The sequence below is a fragment of the Quercus robur genome, chromosome 12 (assembly GCF_932294415.1).
Source record: "Quercus robur chromosome 12, dhQueRobu3.1, whole genome shotgun sequence".
In the NCBI taxonomy this organism is placed as follows: Eukaryota; Viridiplantae; Streptophyta; class Magnoliopsida; order Fagales; family Fagaceae; genus Quercus; species Quercus robur.
The window spans coordinates 40,179,211-40,194,559 of NC_065545.1; the positions used below are offsets into that span (position 1 = coordinate 40,179,211).

At 34.4% G+C, this 15,349-nt stretch overlaps 1 protein-coding gene across 1 annotated transcript; it reads left to right on the forward strand.

The window, feature by feature from the left end:
• The first annotated feature begins 3,017 nt into the window (after window positions 1–3,017).
• LOC126709132 (WAT1-related protein At4g19185-like) lies at window positions 3,018–14,118 on the forward strand. Its single transcript, XM_050409238.1, has 7 exons — window positions 3,018–3,443; window positions 3,628–3,690; window positions 4,263–4,379; window positions 4,508–4,793; window positions 6,653–6,808; window positions 13,343–13,494; window positions 13,752–14,118. The coding sequence occupies exons 1-7, from the start codon at window positions 3,232–3,234 to the stop codon at window positions 13,960–13,962; spliced, it is 1,197 nt and encodes a 398-aa protein (XP_050265195.1). The 5' UTR covers window positions 3,018–3,231; the 3' UTR covers window positions 13,963–14,118.
• Window positions 14,119–15,349: the final 1,231 nt, after the last annotated feature.

A 15,349-nucleotide genomic window follows, 5' to 3' on the forward strand; every position in this document is an offset into this window, starting at 1 on the left:
ACTGAGAAAAAATTCAATTAGATTTCAAATTGGATTCTAATTGTCGTCTAATTTTGCGCTATATGTCCTATTTATATATATATATATATATATTTTTTAATTTCTAGGTGAGTTAATGTTGTGCAAAAGTCGGAGAATCTAATATTTAAAAAATAAATAAATAACCCAATAAAAAAAAGTAAACTCATGTTGTGGGGGTAAGGGCCCAAAATCATGTATTGGGCTTTGGGCTTCACCCAGGACAATTAACAAGTCCGAGAAGAGGGAAAATGTTGTTAAAGGGACTCCCAATTAAGGTCTCATAAATAGGGAACCCGAGAAGGATGTTCCGAGGAGGAACACCTCCTCAAATGCGATGGGTGTAGCTCGGATGCATAACTCTGGCAATTAGAGGGCCCCTCCAAAAGGCCCTAGTGACCGAAATGTGCCACATAAACATGCAGGGAAGAAGGAAATGCAAAATATCTAAAGGAAAGCTGCCACCACCCTATTAAATGCATTACAGTTACTTTTCTAACCGCATTTATGTGGAGAGGACCTCTGAACAGTACTGCCTTGACTACCACAACTCACAAAAGACTGAAGGGGGGTGTCTGATGGGATGGGTACTTAAGTGGAAGCTCAAATGATTAACAAGTGTAGAATCAAGATGGCCAAAGGAGGGCTATATAATGGGAGAGATCCCCAAGAGAAAAAAGGGAGGGGAAAAAAGACGGTAGTAGGAAAAACCATCTGAGAGTTCAACAATGATGAACATACAACAACGGTGGTCTCCTCGGATGGAAAGTCCATTACTATTAATATCCCTTATTTGTATTTAATTGTCTTTTAATCCTATACTAGCTGCTACTCAACTCATTAGGACCCGGTTCTTCGACTCATTCTCTATAAATTCATTGTATTGGGCTAATTGAACCAAGAACCCATACATCTTGGGTTTGGGCCTCAAATTGGACCTTACACATGTGTATATCCAAAAAATAAAATAAAATAAAGAAGAAAGAAAGAGTAAAACTCATATATATATATATATATATATATATATATCTATGACTTAAACAATGTATAATTTGAATTTATGTATGTGTAATTGTGTTGTTGTTAATTGTACCGTGCATATGCACAAATTATACACTAATTGAATATAATGGATGTGTTATCTTTTTATGGATTTTATAATATTAAAATATTTCAAGTATAGATAAATTCAATGCAATTATATGACTAATTTTTTATTTTTTAAGTAAACAACTATGTATTTAATTGGAAACCTAACGTAGTGTTTTAAATTACAGATTGTTGTAGGCCTAAGTGTGACATAATAGACAAGTTGGTGTGGTGAAATTGTTATGAATGTCTATTGAGGGAGAGGAGTACGTACGATGTAATATACATTCGAAAAATGGGTGACTAAAAAAAAGTGGTTATTATTATTATTTGATTAAATTTCAAAAGATGTGATGAAAATGCTCAGTTTTATTCCGGTGACGCAAACTTTTTGTCTTTTTGTGAAACAAAAATAATGTAAAGATCAAATAAATAAGTTGATGACTTTTTTAAAGTTGTAACTTTTGGTAAGAAAAATAAATAAATAAATGACGACAAGATTTAGGATAAGGAAGAGGGGTAGGCTCATTTGGCTACGAATAAATGGCAACTAGTGGTTGTGTTGTGCTTGAGGGGCTTAATATGGTTTGGATCCAAGTGAGTGACTCATCTTTGTCAAAATATAAAAGATGAAAAAAAAAAAAAAAAAAAAAACCTTTATTGGCGACCTGGCAAAAGAAAAGTCCAAAAAAGAATTTCACTATATCTCAATTGATTTTTTTTTTTTTTGGGTGTTTTCAAGTTTCAACCGAGAAATTATAATTCAAATTTGAAAAAAAAAAAAAAAGTCAAAGTATACAAACACAATAAGATTTTATAACATTTTGTTTTGAGTTGGATGTATCTAAAATATTATGTTTTTATTTTATTTTGATTTATGATAGGTTCATAGTGATATATAAATTTGTTATAAAAATATTGTAGAATTTTGCTATAACAGTAAAGAAGTAAAGAATTCAAAAAAAATTCATAAAATATCTCAAAATTTCAAGGTAACAAGTTATAAAATAATAAATGGTAAAGTTATTAAAAAAAAAAAGGGTAAAGCGATATTAATGGTGGGTCTCAATGTGAGCCAATAAAAAATTTTTCCCCGTCTAATATAAGAAAGTAGTGTCCTAACTTTAAGCTTACTATTCTACTCTCTACCCCTGAAAACCCTATTGACCAGTAGCTGTAGCCGATAACTTTAGAATTCCGAATTTATAATGTATCATTAAAGGGCAAGACTTAAGTATAGTACTTAAGTGCTGTTCCTTAGGTTCCCTTTTTAAGATTCTGCCACGTGAATTTTTTTCATGAGATAGAAATGTATTTTTTAATTAAATAGTCACATGACTGAATCTTAAGGGGGGAGTTTAAAGAACAACACCTAGAGTACTGTATTTAAGTTTTGTCTATCATTAAATCTATTAAGCTCATCACTTAGGTGTCTTTAAAGAGTGAAACTTTAATATAATGAAGTAATATCCTAACTCTCGGCTAGACTACTCTCTTTTTCTATCCATGAAACATCTAAAAATCTCATGAATCAATGGTATTCTGGATAGAACTTTAGAATTCTAAATAAAGTAATGATTATCACACATTTAATGTTGCACACACTTGGTATATACACTTTTGAAATCATGTTTAAGTATTGTTGTGAGAACTATCTTGAAAATTAGCATAATTAACTCAAAATAATTATCTCTAAAAATAATTTTTCTCTCAAAAAGAAGAAAAATAAAACTCAATAGAATTTATGCAAAAGAAAACAAAAGGAATTATTGAGATTGGTATCATATGATATCTCTTTTTATCATGGAAAGCACGTTTCCAAAACCAGCAAGTACACGGTACACCAACTTATCAAAAAAAAGAAAGGTACACGGTACAGTGTACACCAACAAAAGGAAATGCTTTTCATTCGTTTCCTTAAAAACCAAGAATGAAAACAAACAACCTTTGAGAGTGAAAGAGGGATATGGGAATTTTCTATTGACTCTCTCTCTCTCTCTCTTCAACTTTCATAAACACAAACACAAACACACACACACACACACGGATGCCCCAAAACCATTGACTTCAATCAAAAGGCAATTCAAAATCGTCCATAGTAGTCTCTGTCTCTGGAGAAGAGTGATGGCCATGGCGGCAGCAACAGTAGGAGGAGGAGGAGGAGGAGATATTTTGAAAGCACACGCAGCCATGGCAATGGTTCAGCTATTCAATGGAGGGTATCATGTGGTAACAAAAGTTGCACTCAATGTTGGGATGAATCAACTCGTTTTCTGTGTCTTCCGTGACCTCCTTGCCCTTGCCATCCTTGCCCCCATCGCCTATGTTCGTGAAAAGTACTCTCTCTCTCTCTCTCTCTCAATGAAATTCATAGTATAGATCATAGTATAAAATTACTGGTGTTTCATTATTCAATGAATGATTCCCTGATATTGTTTATGTTAATTTTAATTGTATGAATATTGAATACACAAACAAAACACTGCCATCTTTGTGACATTGGTTTTGTGCTGTTTGTAGACGGATTCGACCACCGATGACTAGACGACTCCTCGTGTCGTTTTTCTTTCTTGGCTTAACTGGGTATGTTTCCATGTGCTTTAATTTCAGTCTCAGTTGTCTAGTTGTAAATTCCTAAGGTCGGACTTAGTGTACAAAGCTCCCATTTTTGTGGGGTTTGGGAGAGGTGATCGGTAGGCAGCCTTATCCCAATCTTTTTTGGGAGAGGCTGATTTCCGGAATCAAACCCATGGCCTGTCACTTTTGGTGCAAGCCTGCAAGCCACCTGCCTGACCACTTGGTTGTAGATTACTATCTCGTCTTATTATTGATTGATCAATCTATCTTGATTTGTTTTACCTTAAATTCAATCACAATATTTGACATTATCAGTATAGATAAAAAGTTCCCACTTTTGCGGGGTCTAAAGAGGTGATTGGCAGGCAATTGTACCACCTAATTTTTTTTGGGGAGGCCAATTCCTGGATTTGAATTAGCGACTTGTTGCTTTTGGTGGAAGGCACTTGTCATCCCACCAAGGCCCAACCTCTTACTTGTAGATTACTATATAAAGTTGTTATTTACTGATCAATCTATCTTGTTTTATTCTTATCAAAAAATTTATTTTGTTTTGTTGCTTCTTTAAATTCAATTAGGATATTTGGCAATCAGCTGTTGTTTCTCATCGGTCTTGGCTACACAAATCCAACTTATGCTGCTGCAATACAGCCTTCAATTCCAGTCTTCACTTTTTTATTGGCTACAATGATGGGGTCAGTTTGATAAATTCTTACTTAACTCTAATTCAGCTCATATTTGTTTCATGCAAATATGCTGAGATGCGTGTTTCATTTCATTGGATTTTACTTGTTCAATGTCATATTTGGACCTGTTCATGCAGCACAGAAAGAGTGAACTTGTTCAGAATTGAAGGTCAGGTCAAAGTTGGAGGTACAGTCGTATGTGTTTCCGGTGCCATACTAATGGTTCTATTCCGTGGCCCAGCTTTGATAGGAAATCCAGAACCAGACTTTGCAGCACAAAATGAAATAAGTGCCAGGGGTCAGCCAGAGCCTTCTGGATGGTTGATGTCCAGTTTTCTTGAGTATGGGATTGACCATTTTCACCTTGGAGTTTTATGCTTAATAGGAAACTGTATGTGCATGGCTGCATTTCTAGCCATTCAGGTATGGGACCATATATCTTTGTTTTTAACAAATGATTTACAAAGTCATCGATGAAACAAGAAAACACAGATAGCTAAGATGAAAATATTCTTTTCATTTAGATAAGTTTCTCTTCATTTTTTGTCTGCTGAATGCATCATTAGTTCGTTTACTTTTAAAAATTTATGAGACAACTAAATATATTCTGCCTCATCACTGATGTTAGACTACCAGCCAATCTAGATTGGACAAAATCCCTTTGTATGCCACATCATTGCCTGGTAGGTCTTAAGTCACAATTACTTTCAATTGGAATCCTGATCAATTTTGGGTTAGGATCCTTGTTCATGCAGGACAGCTGGGTAGTTCTTGTAACTAAACTACTAAAGGGATGTCGTGCTAGAAAGGTGGTGAGAATAAGTAGGGAAATTATATAAAAGAGGAAGAGAAGCTTGGGGTGGCTACCTAGAGGGGGGGAATAGCCAGATTTGATTGGAAATCAAATTATGAGAGATTATGAGATGAGAACACTGAGAATTTCAGCAAGGGGAAAGGAAATAACTAGTGAGACTATCAGAAACAAAGGGAGAAAAAGCTGCTGAAAATATCAAGAAAATAGGATAAAATAGAGAAAAATACTATACAGATATTTTTTATCAATACAATTACTCTTATTTATCAAACGAAAATATATAAAATACTAGAAAGGAAGAGACAGACGGGGACGGAGGGTGATTCCTAGTAAACTCAAACAAAGTCAACTTCAATTCATATCATCACCTCCAAAAGAATATTAGTTATATCCTTTTATAGCCAAGATTACTTCCTGAAGAAGTATTCACATGGTCCAATGAAAAACGACTCACAAGTTATTAGGATAGTTCAAAGTATGGCAGCTGACAGCTAGAGACAGCCACCCTTCTTCTCTGTAAGTTGCAAACTACTTTTATTCTGAGCAACTTACTGCTAATTTATGTAAATCTAGAAAACTATCGCTACTTTGCTAAAAGTTAAGCTAACGAGAATTTCAAGAACCAGCTGCTGGTTGTTCTGTGTGTCCTTGCACGGCTGTTTGGCTTTGTACATAGCATGCTTTGTCCTGCCAGCTGCTGTTTCACTTGGTTTCTAGGCTAGTGACTCGCTACTGGTAAATCATCTATGCTTTTATAAAGATGACTGTAGGTGAGCTGCAGTCCTGCAACTAGATTTACGCTTGGCTTTGCAGGTGGTTGCCTTGGCTGGGTGAGCTTGTTTGGTTAATAGTTCTTGAACTTGTTGCACTTTTTCTCCTTCACGACCTAGTGATGGTTGTTTATTTATTTATTTTTTCCTGCATGAAATAGAAGTGGGTCTCAGCAAAAGATGTGAGCCTGTTAATTTGAGGAGTGCATGTAGCAAACTGTACAGCAACACATTTAGATGATAAGAAAGACATTAACTGTATCTGCATATATATGTGTATATATATATATATATATATTTAAGTCCCGGTTTTGAGAGTATGATGGTATATTGTATTTCCATGTGTTGAAGGACATCACTAAATGGGAATGTTGATAACATGGATCCCCTTCAACACCTTCACTTGTGGGAGGCAAATAGGCAATGGATGCCAGATGGTGGGGAAAAAGAGGGCTGAAGAGCACCTTTTTTTTTTTTTTTTTTGTGGGTGTGGAGGGGGCTATAATTTCTCTGATAATAACAAAAAGAAGGATTCATAATAACAAACAAACTCTATAAGAAATTTGGGAACTAGCTTTACAACGATTAGATACTCGATGAGTCCATATATTTCAAGATAAACATTGCTGCTACATTTCTTATCTGTTTTTTTGGTTACTTTATGTCTCTGTTCAATCTAATGCTGTGAAAATTTTCAGGCTCCACTTCTAGCAAAATATCCCGCAAGCCTATCAGTGACAGCATATTCATACGTTTTTGGGGCTCTATTGATGGTGATAACAGCATTCTTTATGACCAATGAGTCAACAGACTGGAGTTTGACACAGTCTGAGTTTTTGGCAGTCATTTATGCTGTAAGTTTCTCACTAGTATCTTGCCTCTGACATTTCTCCATGCCAATTTGTTGCTAGTCTAAGCTATAATTCCATCTGACGTCAAAGAATTCTTAGGTGGTTTTTTGATCCTTCGAGTCCATGTGTGATGGTGATAATTCTGCTTTCTTTCTTTTTTAATTTTATTTTTAAAGAGGGCATTCTCAATTTGTGGAGATTATAGTCAGTTGTGATGGTTCGCCTTCACCAATCATGTAAGATGGAGTGCAGTTTTCTCTAATCTTTTGCTATGTGGCTCTTCATTTCCCGATTTATAGTTTGATTGGATTTAGCTGTGCATTCTATGATGCTCACAGGAAAGAGTTTCAGGAAAAACAAGATTAAAAATAAAATGATTTAAGAATTGTGGTATAGTTTGGAATTTGGATGTTGGGCCTTCTTAGCACCCTTCATAGTTTGAGTCTTAGTATTAAGTTTCTAGAAAGTTGTTGGTTCAGTTTTAATTAAGTTTTATTAGAATAAGGGCAATCCGGAAAATTCTAGATTTTTTTGGAATGGGTCGTCCTTGGGTGAACCAAAGGCCCATGAATCTTATTTTGTATTTTCAGTATTTGCCTTTTTGGTTTTGAAGTTCTTAAATGCTTTATTTTTGTTATTGATAGCCCTAGTCCTTCTAGGAATAGGTTATTTTGTATTTTTGAGTCATTTTCCTTCTTGGCTTTGAAGTTTTTCAATGCTTTTATTTTTGTTATTAGTAGTCCGACTCTTTCTAGGAATAGGTTATTTAGAGTACTAGTTCTTCTAGGAAATGATTTAGCAATAGCCTATATAAAGGCTTTATTGTAGTCCATAACATTCATAATGAGATCGATTTTAATAACATTCCATCAGGTTATTTTAAATTGACTGTGTGATTACCTTCTCCAATCTAGGTGTGATTTCCTAGTGTTTTGTCGTTCTTTATTTTTCATACTATTCACTGGTCAATACCAAACATTTTAAAGATCCAATCTTTTATTACCTAAACCTTAGGTAAACCGTTAAACATGAAATCATAGTCAAGAACCTTTGAAGATCTCATCCACAAATCTAATTTAGTTGAATTCTGAAAGATCTAAAATTGGTATCAGAGTCCATTAAGGCTCAGTTCTCAAAAAAAAAAAAAAAAAAAAGAGTCCATTAAGGCTCCTGTCCTGTGTCACTCTATGTCAAACTAGTCATCCATTAAATAGGTGTGAACTTTTAGTACAACAAAAACAAAGCATTAGTCCCCAAAATTTTTTTTTTTTTTGGGGGGGGTTAGCAAAATCATTATTTTATTAATTTTTTTCAACATCTAGTTCTTTCTCTCACGCTGAAGCACAACAATGATCTTGAGAAAGGAAGACATGACTATGGGTGGTTCAGTGGTAGCATTGACTCAGCTGCTCAGATAGAGTTCCCTGGGGAGAATGCCTATGACCTCTTAGGAGTTTCATAGACTAGCTCATTCAATGAGGTCAAAGCGTTGTTTCACAAACTGGCTAAACACAATGGTGGCCATGGCTAGCGCCACTTTCTGGTGTGACTTTGTGGACTGCATCATCAGTCAAGTGGTGGTTGATTTGTGGATTTAGTGGGTTTTGATTTGGTTGTGGGTTTGATTTGGGCGTGGGTAGGGAGAAGACTGGGTTGTGGGAGAGGAAAAATGAAGAAGGAAAGATTAAAAGAAATTAAGAAGAAAAAAAGTGAAATAGAGTTTAGAATAGAAATTCGGATGTAGGGTGTTTGAAATTGTCTAGCTAAAATAAAAAATGATGCAGGGAGCACCAAATTGGTGTTCCCTGCATCATAAAATGTAGGTTCTTATTCTATGATTTTCCTATAATTTTGGCTATGCCCATGTGAGTGCTCTAAAATCATATTGTCTGTTACTTTAATTAACATGTCATTTGTTACTTCTTATCCTAGTGATTTTTTAAGTATTCCTTTATCTTTTTTCATTACTTAAACCTGATTAATCTTCCTCATTGGTTTATTAATTGCTCTCTTTTGCACATAAATCATCTTAAGCTACTCCCTCCTCTTTTCTCATTAATAGGAGCCACTCTATCTTTAAACAAATTCCATCATGTCCTATCTTTCTTGTATATACACTTATCCATTTCATTCGCTCATTTATGAACATGTTGTTTTGTAGTTTTGTACTAGTCCAATATTCAGGACCATATAGCGTAGCCAAACTTACATGAATCCTGTAAAACTTTTGCTTTAACTTAATAGGTATTCTATGACCACACAATAATTTTGATGTGTTTCTCCAATATATCCACCTTACTCTCATTCTATGATTCATATTATTTACAATCTATCTGTATGATGATGTAAGAGAATTTAAGCCTAAGGAAAAAAGTCCACTATTCCATTGTCTTTCATTTATCTATGTTTTTTTTTTTTACGCCTCAAGTATTATGAAAGATCATGTGCATAGCATATTAGCATGTGACTTTTTAATGAAGTTGGATGGTTAGGATTTAATTGTTATATGTAAGATGATGGTTTAGGATTCTAGGGTTACTAAAGGCTCTTATAAATATCATCTTTTGAGTCATAGGTAGTCTTTTCTTGTCTATTAATAAAAAAAATTATTTGAATATTTTTTTTTAAGCTCTTGAGGCTAATAATTGATATATGATTGTCCCAAACTACAAACTTTTTTTTTTTACTTGATTTAATCTTGTTTGTTGCTGAAATTTTTCTTAAACACTTCTTCAACACCATATCTAAGTTCTGACTACATCAAGTGGTATCATTATCAAAGCAAAAGAACCTAGATTTAAGCCACAAATTTCACATGAGTCAAATGTTGCAACTTTAAGCTATGGTTGGTCTAGATAGAGATTGTGAGGGTAGAGGAAATAAAGGTAGCAAACAAAGATGGCTAAGATGAAGTGAATGATTGAAAATTTTTCACAAGCTGCAAAAGCACTTTAGCAATGGAAACCAGCGGGAGTGTGTATGAAGATTTTGAAACCCTTTGTGTACCCCATATTTAAGTTCTTCTGACCACATAGGAGTAATAATCAATTTTTATCTGGAGGTTGACTTAGTGGTTGGGTTAAATTTGATCCTACAGGTAGATTTTATTGAAAAATGTCATGTGGACTGAGTGAAACACTTCCTTCAGTGAACTTTTGATCTCTATTTTCAAGTCTTAGTATTAAAACTCAGTAAAGTCATTTCGTCTAGTGGAATGCTTGGCCACAAGCAAAATTTTTCTTTCGTAGAGCTGCAATGGTGGGACCAGAGATTCGAAGCTGGTGCCAATTCTTTGCAATTAGGATTCTATTACTAAACCAAATGGATCCACCGGTTCAAATATGAAAATCTGGGTCGTTATATTTGACTTAATTGGTTAAATTTTGGTATTGGTGTGATTTTATCTGCTAAGATCTGAAGCTGATTAGAATTAAATTAATAATAATAATAAATTATATATCAAGATATACTTTATGAGCAATAAGCATTTCTGAAAATAAAATATTAATTAAACTCATGCATAAATTAATAGACTTATGGATCAAAATGAAATCCTGATGGTTTGGACTCAAAGCCTACCTAGTCCACACTGTCAGCCCCAGTCCTATAGGCTGAGCTGGGTTTTGTGAACCATGCATGGCATGGTGATGTAGGACAAATTAGGGATTTTTCTACATTTAGTTGTGGTGGGTTTAGGGTTAGGAAAGAAGAAAAATTAAAATGCTATGACGTGCACCATTGAATGGTAACAGAAGGGCATCTAATTTCAAATTAGAAGGACAACAAGGGGTTAGTTTGATTTTGACCCAAAGTTTAAGTGAAGTTTTTGCATTTTTCCTAAAATGTTTAAACAATGATTTTGACCCTTAATTATGCTTCAGATTCCAATCTAGTTACTTATGTTAATTTATTCATTGAAGTTTGAAAACGCTTCAATTTTACCTTTGGCTTACTTGCCTATCAATGGATCAACAGAAATAGCTGGCGTGACTAACATCATTGTAAATCTGTCCTAATAAAATGCTGATGTGGCACATGTTGATGTTAAATGGTGTCAAAATTTGAAAAACACAGGTATGCCATCCTTAGGCCAAAATAATCCAAGCAACCCCAACAAAAAATTGAGCCATGTCTTCATGGTTTTTGGTGGGTTCTGCACCACAAAGTTGTAGTCAATGGGGCTCCACAACGCTATTGGGTCCGTCACCATATCATATGCCTTGCTTAGGAATGGTGGTGCTGGTATATTCGTGCTAGACATTGATTACAATGACCTTACCTATAAAAATAAAAAATGGTTACGATGACCTGGCTGCCTGCTGCTTGAGCGGGATGCATTGCCCTTACAATGATTGGAAATACTACAGATTTGGCCACAACAGACTTTTGTTTCTTTCCATTCATGGGTATTGCTCTTCTTTTTTTTCTTTGTTCTTTTTTTTTGTAAATTTTTATTTTCCTCTTTCTTCATTTGCCTGGGTTCAAACAAGAGATTCAAAACCCTTTTTTTTTTCTTGGATGTGGCTTTAATTGGTTCACATGTGCTTTTGCGTTGCGGATTGGCGCACCATGTGTTGTAGTTTTGTTGGTGATCAAGTTTTCTTGGATTGTGTTCATTGAAAAGCCTAAACGGGTTTGTGTTTCTTAGAGTGCAATGATTGGAGGATGTGTGTTTAGTAATCACGTGTTTAGAAAAATGTGGATAGTGAGAACTCCACTGGAGAAGTGGAGGTCATTTGAGGATTATTCCGGAGGAGAAGAGGTTTACACTGGAGAAGGAAAGGAGGTGGAGGTGATCAATTTTGATTTTATGTTTTTTCAATTTCTTTTCTCCTTCTATAAAAAAATTTTCTTTCAGAAAGAGGATGAAATTTTATCATAAACAGTCAGAAAACAAAAGAGAGGAGCTGCCTAAAGGCATCATCAATGACTGGAACTCTCAATTTTACCCCAACTATGACAGATAATTTTGAAATCTGACCTCATTTTCATACATCATGCACTCATTTCTAAACTGAATTTCATGAACTTGAGTGATTTCATGAGGATAAAAAAACTCCAAATGGTCCTCTTGGCCCTAACTCCAATTCAGAATTTGGTACCCAATTTGCCTCTTCATCTCAGTTTGATTATGAAGTCACATGGGTGCTGATGTGATTTAATTTTTCGTAGGTGTAGTTGACTTGGATCATATGATATCCCATATAGGATTGGATTATATGAGTGTCATGTGAGTGTATGATTTAATTCACACGTGTTATGTGAGCGTATGCTGAGTCCCACGTTGCATGTTTACTAGGTAGATCTTGGCTATATATAACTATTATGAGGAGCTTAATTATAAATTGACTAGTCCTTTTGGGATATAGCGCATATGTGGTTAGCGGCTCCTTAGGTTGTTAGAAATAATATTAGAGTCAACTTGATACCACCACATGGCTTAGGATCAATTTAGCACAACGCGGGTCCTAACAGGATTTTTAGTAAGTTTATCTTGGCTATATAAGTGATTTATAAGGAGCCCTAAATGTAACTTGATTAATCCTTTTGGAGTATAGCATAGATGTGGCTAGACATTCTTCCTCAGGTCGTTATAGATCATTTTTGGCTTTAAGATGCTGATTTGGCTCAAATCCTTTAATTTTGATACTTTTCAACATCAACACATCAAAGTTAGCATTTTTTATGTTAGGGTACAATAATGTTGGCCATGTCAACTATTTTTGGGCCATGGGCCATTAATAGTCAAGCAATCCAAAAATTACATTAAAGCATTTTCAAATCTCTAGTGACTAAACTGACACAATCTGTAGTTTAATGTCGAAATTGAAATTCAACACAACTCAAGGATCAAAATCATAACTTGCTCAGAATAAATTGAGTCTTTTAAACTGTCAGGGTTTAATATATATATATTGATGTGTACACCAGAGCATTGATTTGTTGTGATTTTATTTCAGCATTTTAGTTATTTCCTTATTTGTATTAGTTGACTCTGTTTGAGATTTTGCAATTATGACATTTACTATGGTTGTTTTTGGGAGCCCATTTGAAGGAGGCCCCCCAGACATTTTTTAAGGTTGTGCATTTTGGACAAATAAGAATAATTCAGAGATTTTGTTCAATTTTTGTTGGTGAATCCAAACACCCATACAGGGTGTGTGTGTGTGTGTGTGTATACACACAAGCTATTGGGATGCAGTGAAGCAGGAGCAGGAGCCTACTCTTCCTTAGATTTCGGAATAAGGCACCAAATGCCATTAATTATGGATGCTGACTCTGTTGCATGCATATTTGTAGGGCGGTCACTATAATCCTCTTGCAAGTAAAGGAATGATAGAAATTTGCCATGAATGTCTTACAATTTTTTTTTTTTGGTTATACAATTGACTTTGTTAATAATCTGAGATATCACGTGTGCACACACATATATGTATGTGTATGTATTCACTTTGTAAACTTTACGTTTTTCTTTAATCTATAATTGGAAGGGGAAAGTATGGCTAATAACATTACTCGTTTTTTTTTTTTTCTCAGGGAACTATTGCATCTGCCCTTAATTATGGACTCCTAACATGGAGCAATAAAATCTTGGGCCCTGCTATGGTTGCTCTCTACAATCCAGTCCAACCTGCAGCTTCTGCCTTCCTGTCAAGAATTTTTCTTGGAAGCCCTGTCTATTTGGGGAGGTTTGCTCCAATCACTACCGTTAAAATTTTTATTACCATTTGCTCTACCATGGCTGCAGTTTGAAGATGCCTTGATTTACTTAATGAAATCATATTACATTAACCCCCCCTCCCCCAAACTTCCCCCAAATTTTTTTTTTTCATTTTGCTGTCAAATATACTATAATGTAATGCTATTGTTCCAATTTTTGTAGCACTAGAACTTTGGCATTTTGTCAGAATGATTGCTTACTTGGTGTTTTTACTTGTGGAAACAGTGTTTTTGGGGGATTTTTAATTATAGCTGGTCTTTATTTGGTGACCTGGGCTACTTTTAGAGAAAAACAAGCAGCTATGGGGAATATTCCCCATGTTATTCGTCCTGCTGAGCCGATCATTCACAAGGATTCACCTATTCCCAAGATCCCATTCCAGAGGAGTCTCATTTTCTCAGGGCCTTCTACCGCATTGCCAAAATCTTCAGATTAAGCCAACCTATGATGAGATGTGATGTAGAGTTCTTATAATTTTCTTCTCTTTACTGTAGACTTTGTTCAGATAAAACAGCATCATCTTATAAAGTTCTCATAATTCATTCTGTATCTCCTTAAAAAGTTCAAGAAAAAATATGTTCTATGTTTTCTATTTTGATAGGGTTTCTTTCAAGTTTTCAATTGTTCATATATATGATGGGTCCACGTTTCCCACACCTTGGTAGTGTTGATGGGCTTCTCTTGGCCAGTTTGATCTGTGCACTGATAGCCATTTGGGCTTCTCAGGAAATTGGGGAATCCTCTCAATGATATTGGGGCTATGTAAATTGGTCAGGTTTAAAGCAAAAAAGTGGCAAACGCGGCGTGGTTGTTTTTCTTAGTTAGCTTCTCAAATGTACCATTGTACATCCTTCTCAAAAAAAAAATGTACCATTGTACATGAGTACTACAAACAACAAATGATGCATACCTTGGTGGCCTTAACTTGCAACAGTAAGTAACTATAACTATGGAGTCAACAATAATTTTCAAAAAACATTTCATAATTGTCATTTTGATAAGTTGTGAATGGTAAATGAGAAAATCATATCGGTTGTGAGCTTATAGGAGTTCCAATAAAAATGTACTAATTTAACTTAATATTATTTAATTTCTTTTCTCATAAAAAAAAAAAAAAAAAAAAACATTATTTAATTTACAGTCTCTTTATATCGGTAGTAAGCTTAGAGTAACGTGTGGTTTATTTATTTATATATTATAGGAGCATGTATCTAATAGTTGAGAAAGAAAAATTAGCAAAGTATAAAATCACGTTTGAAATCATTTTGGGCTTACAAACATGAGGACCTTTTTAAAAAAAAAAAAAAAAAAAAAGAGTAAAGTAGAAAGTTAAAAGTGAACATAATCAAAATTCTCATCCAATACCATCTGCTTCAAGGTTTGCATAAACACAGCCAAGAAACTAAAAAAATAATTAAAATTGTTCTACAATTTTTTTTTTTTTTTTTTTTTAAGTTTCAACTTATGACATCTGCTTCTGATGATTATTCTTTATCATTAGATCAAAACAACAATTAGTTTTTGACGTACGCAGAAATCGAATTCCAAATTTTTTATTCAACGACAAGAGATTTTATTAGTTGAGCAAACCGGATATATATACCTATAAACATTTTCAGCAGTTTGAACCTTTTGAACTGATTTTGGAGCCACCGCAACTGCACTTTGCTATCGATTGCAATAAAGATTCTTCTTTCAAATTGATTAACAATGAGATGAGCACAGGTGAAATATCAATCCCAAGAAAGCAAGCATCTCCAGTAAGGGGCGTAAAATATCAAAAAGATTATTTGGCATAATTACTTCTAATATCTTTTCAAGAA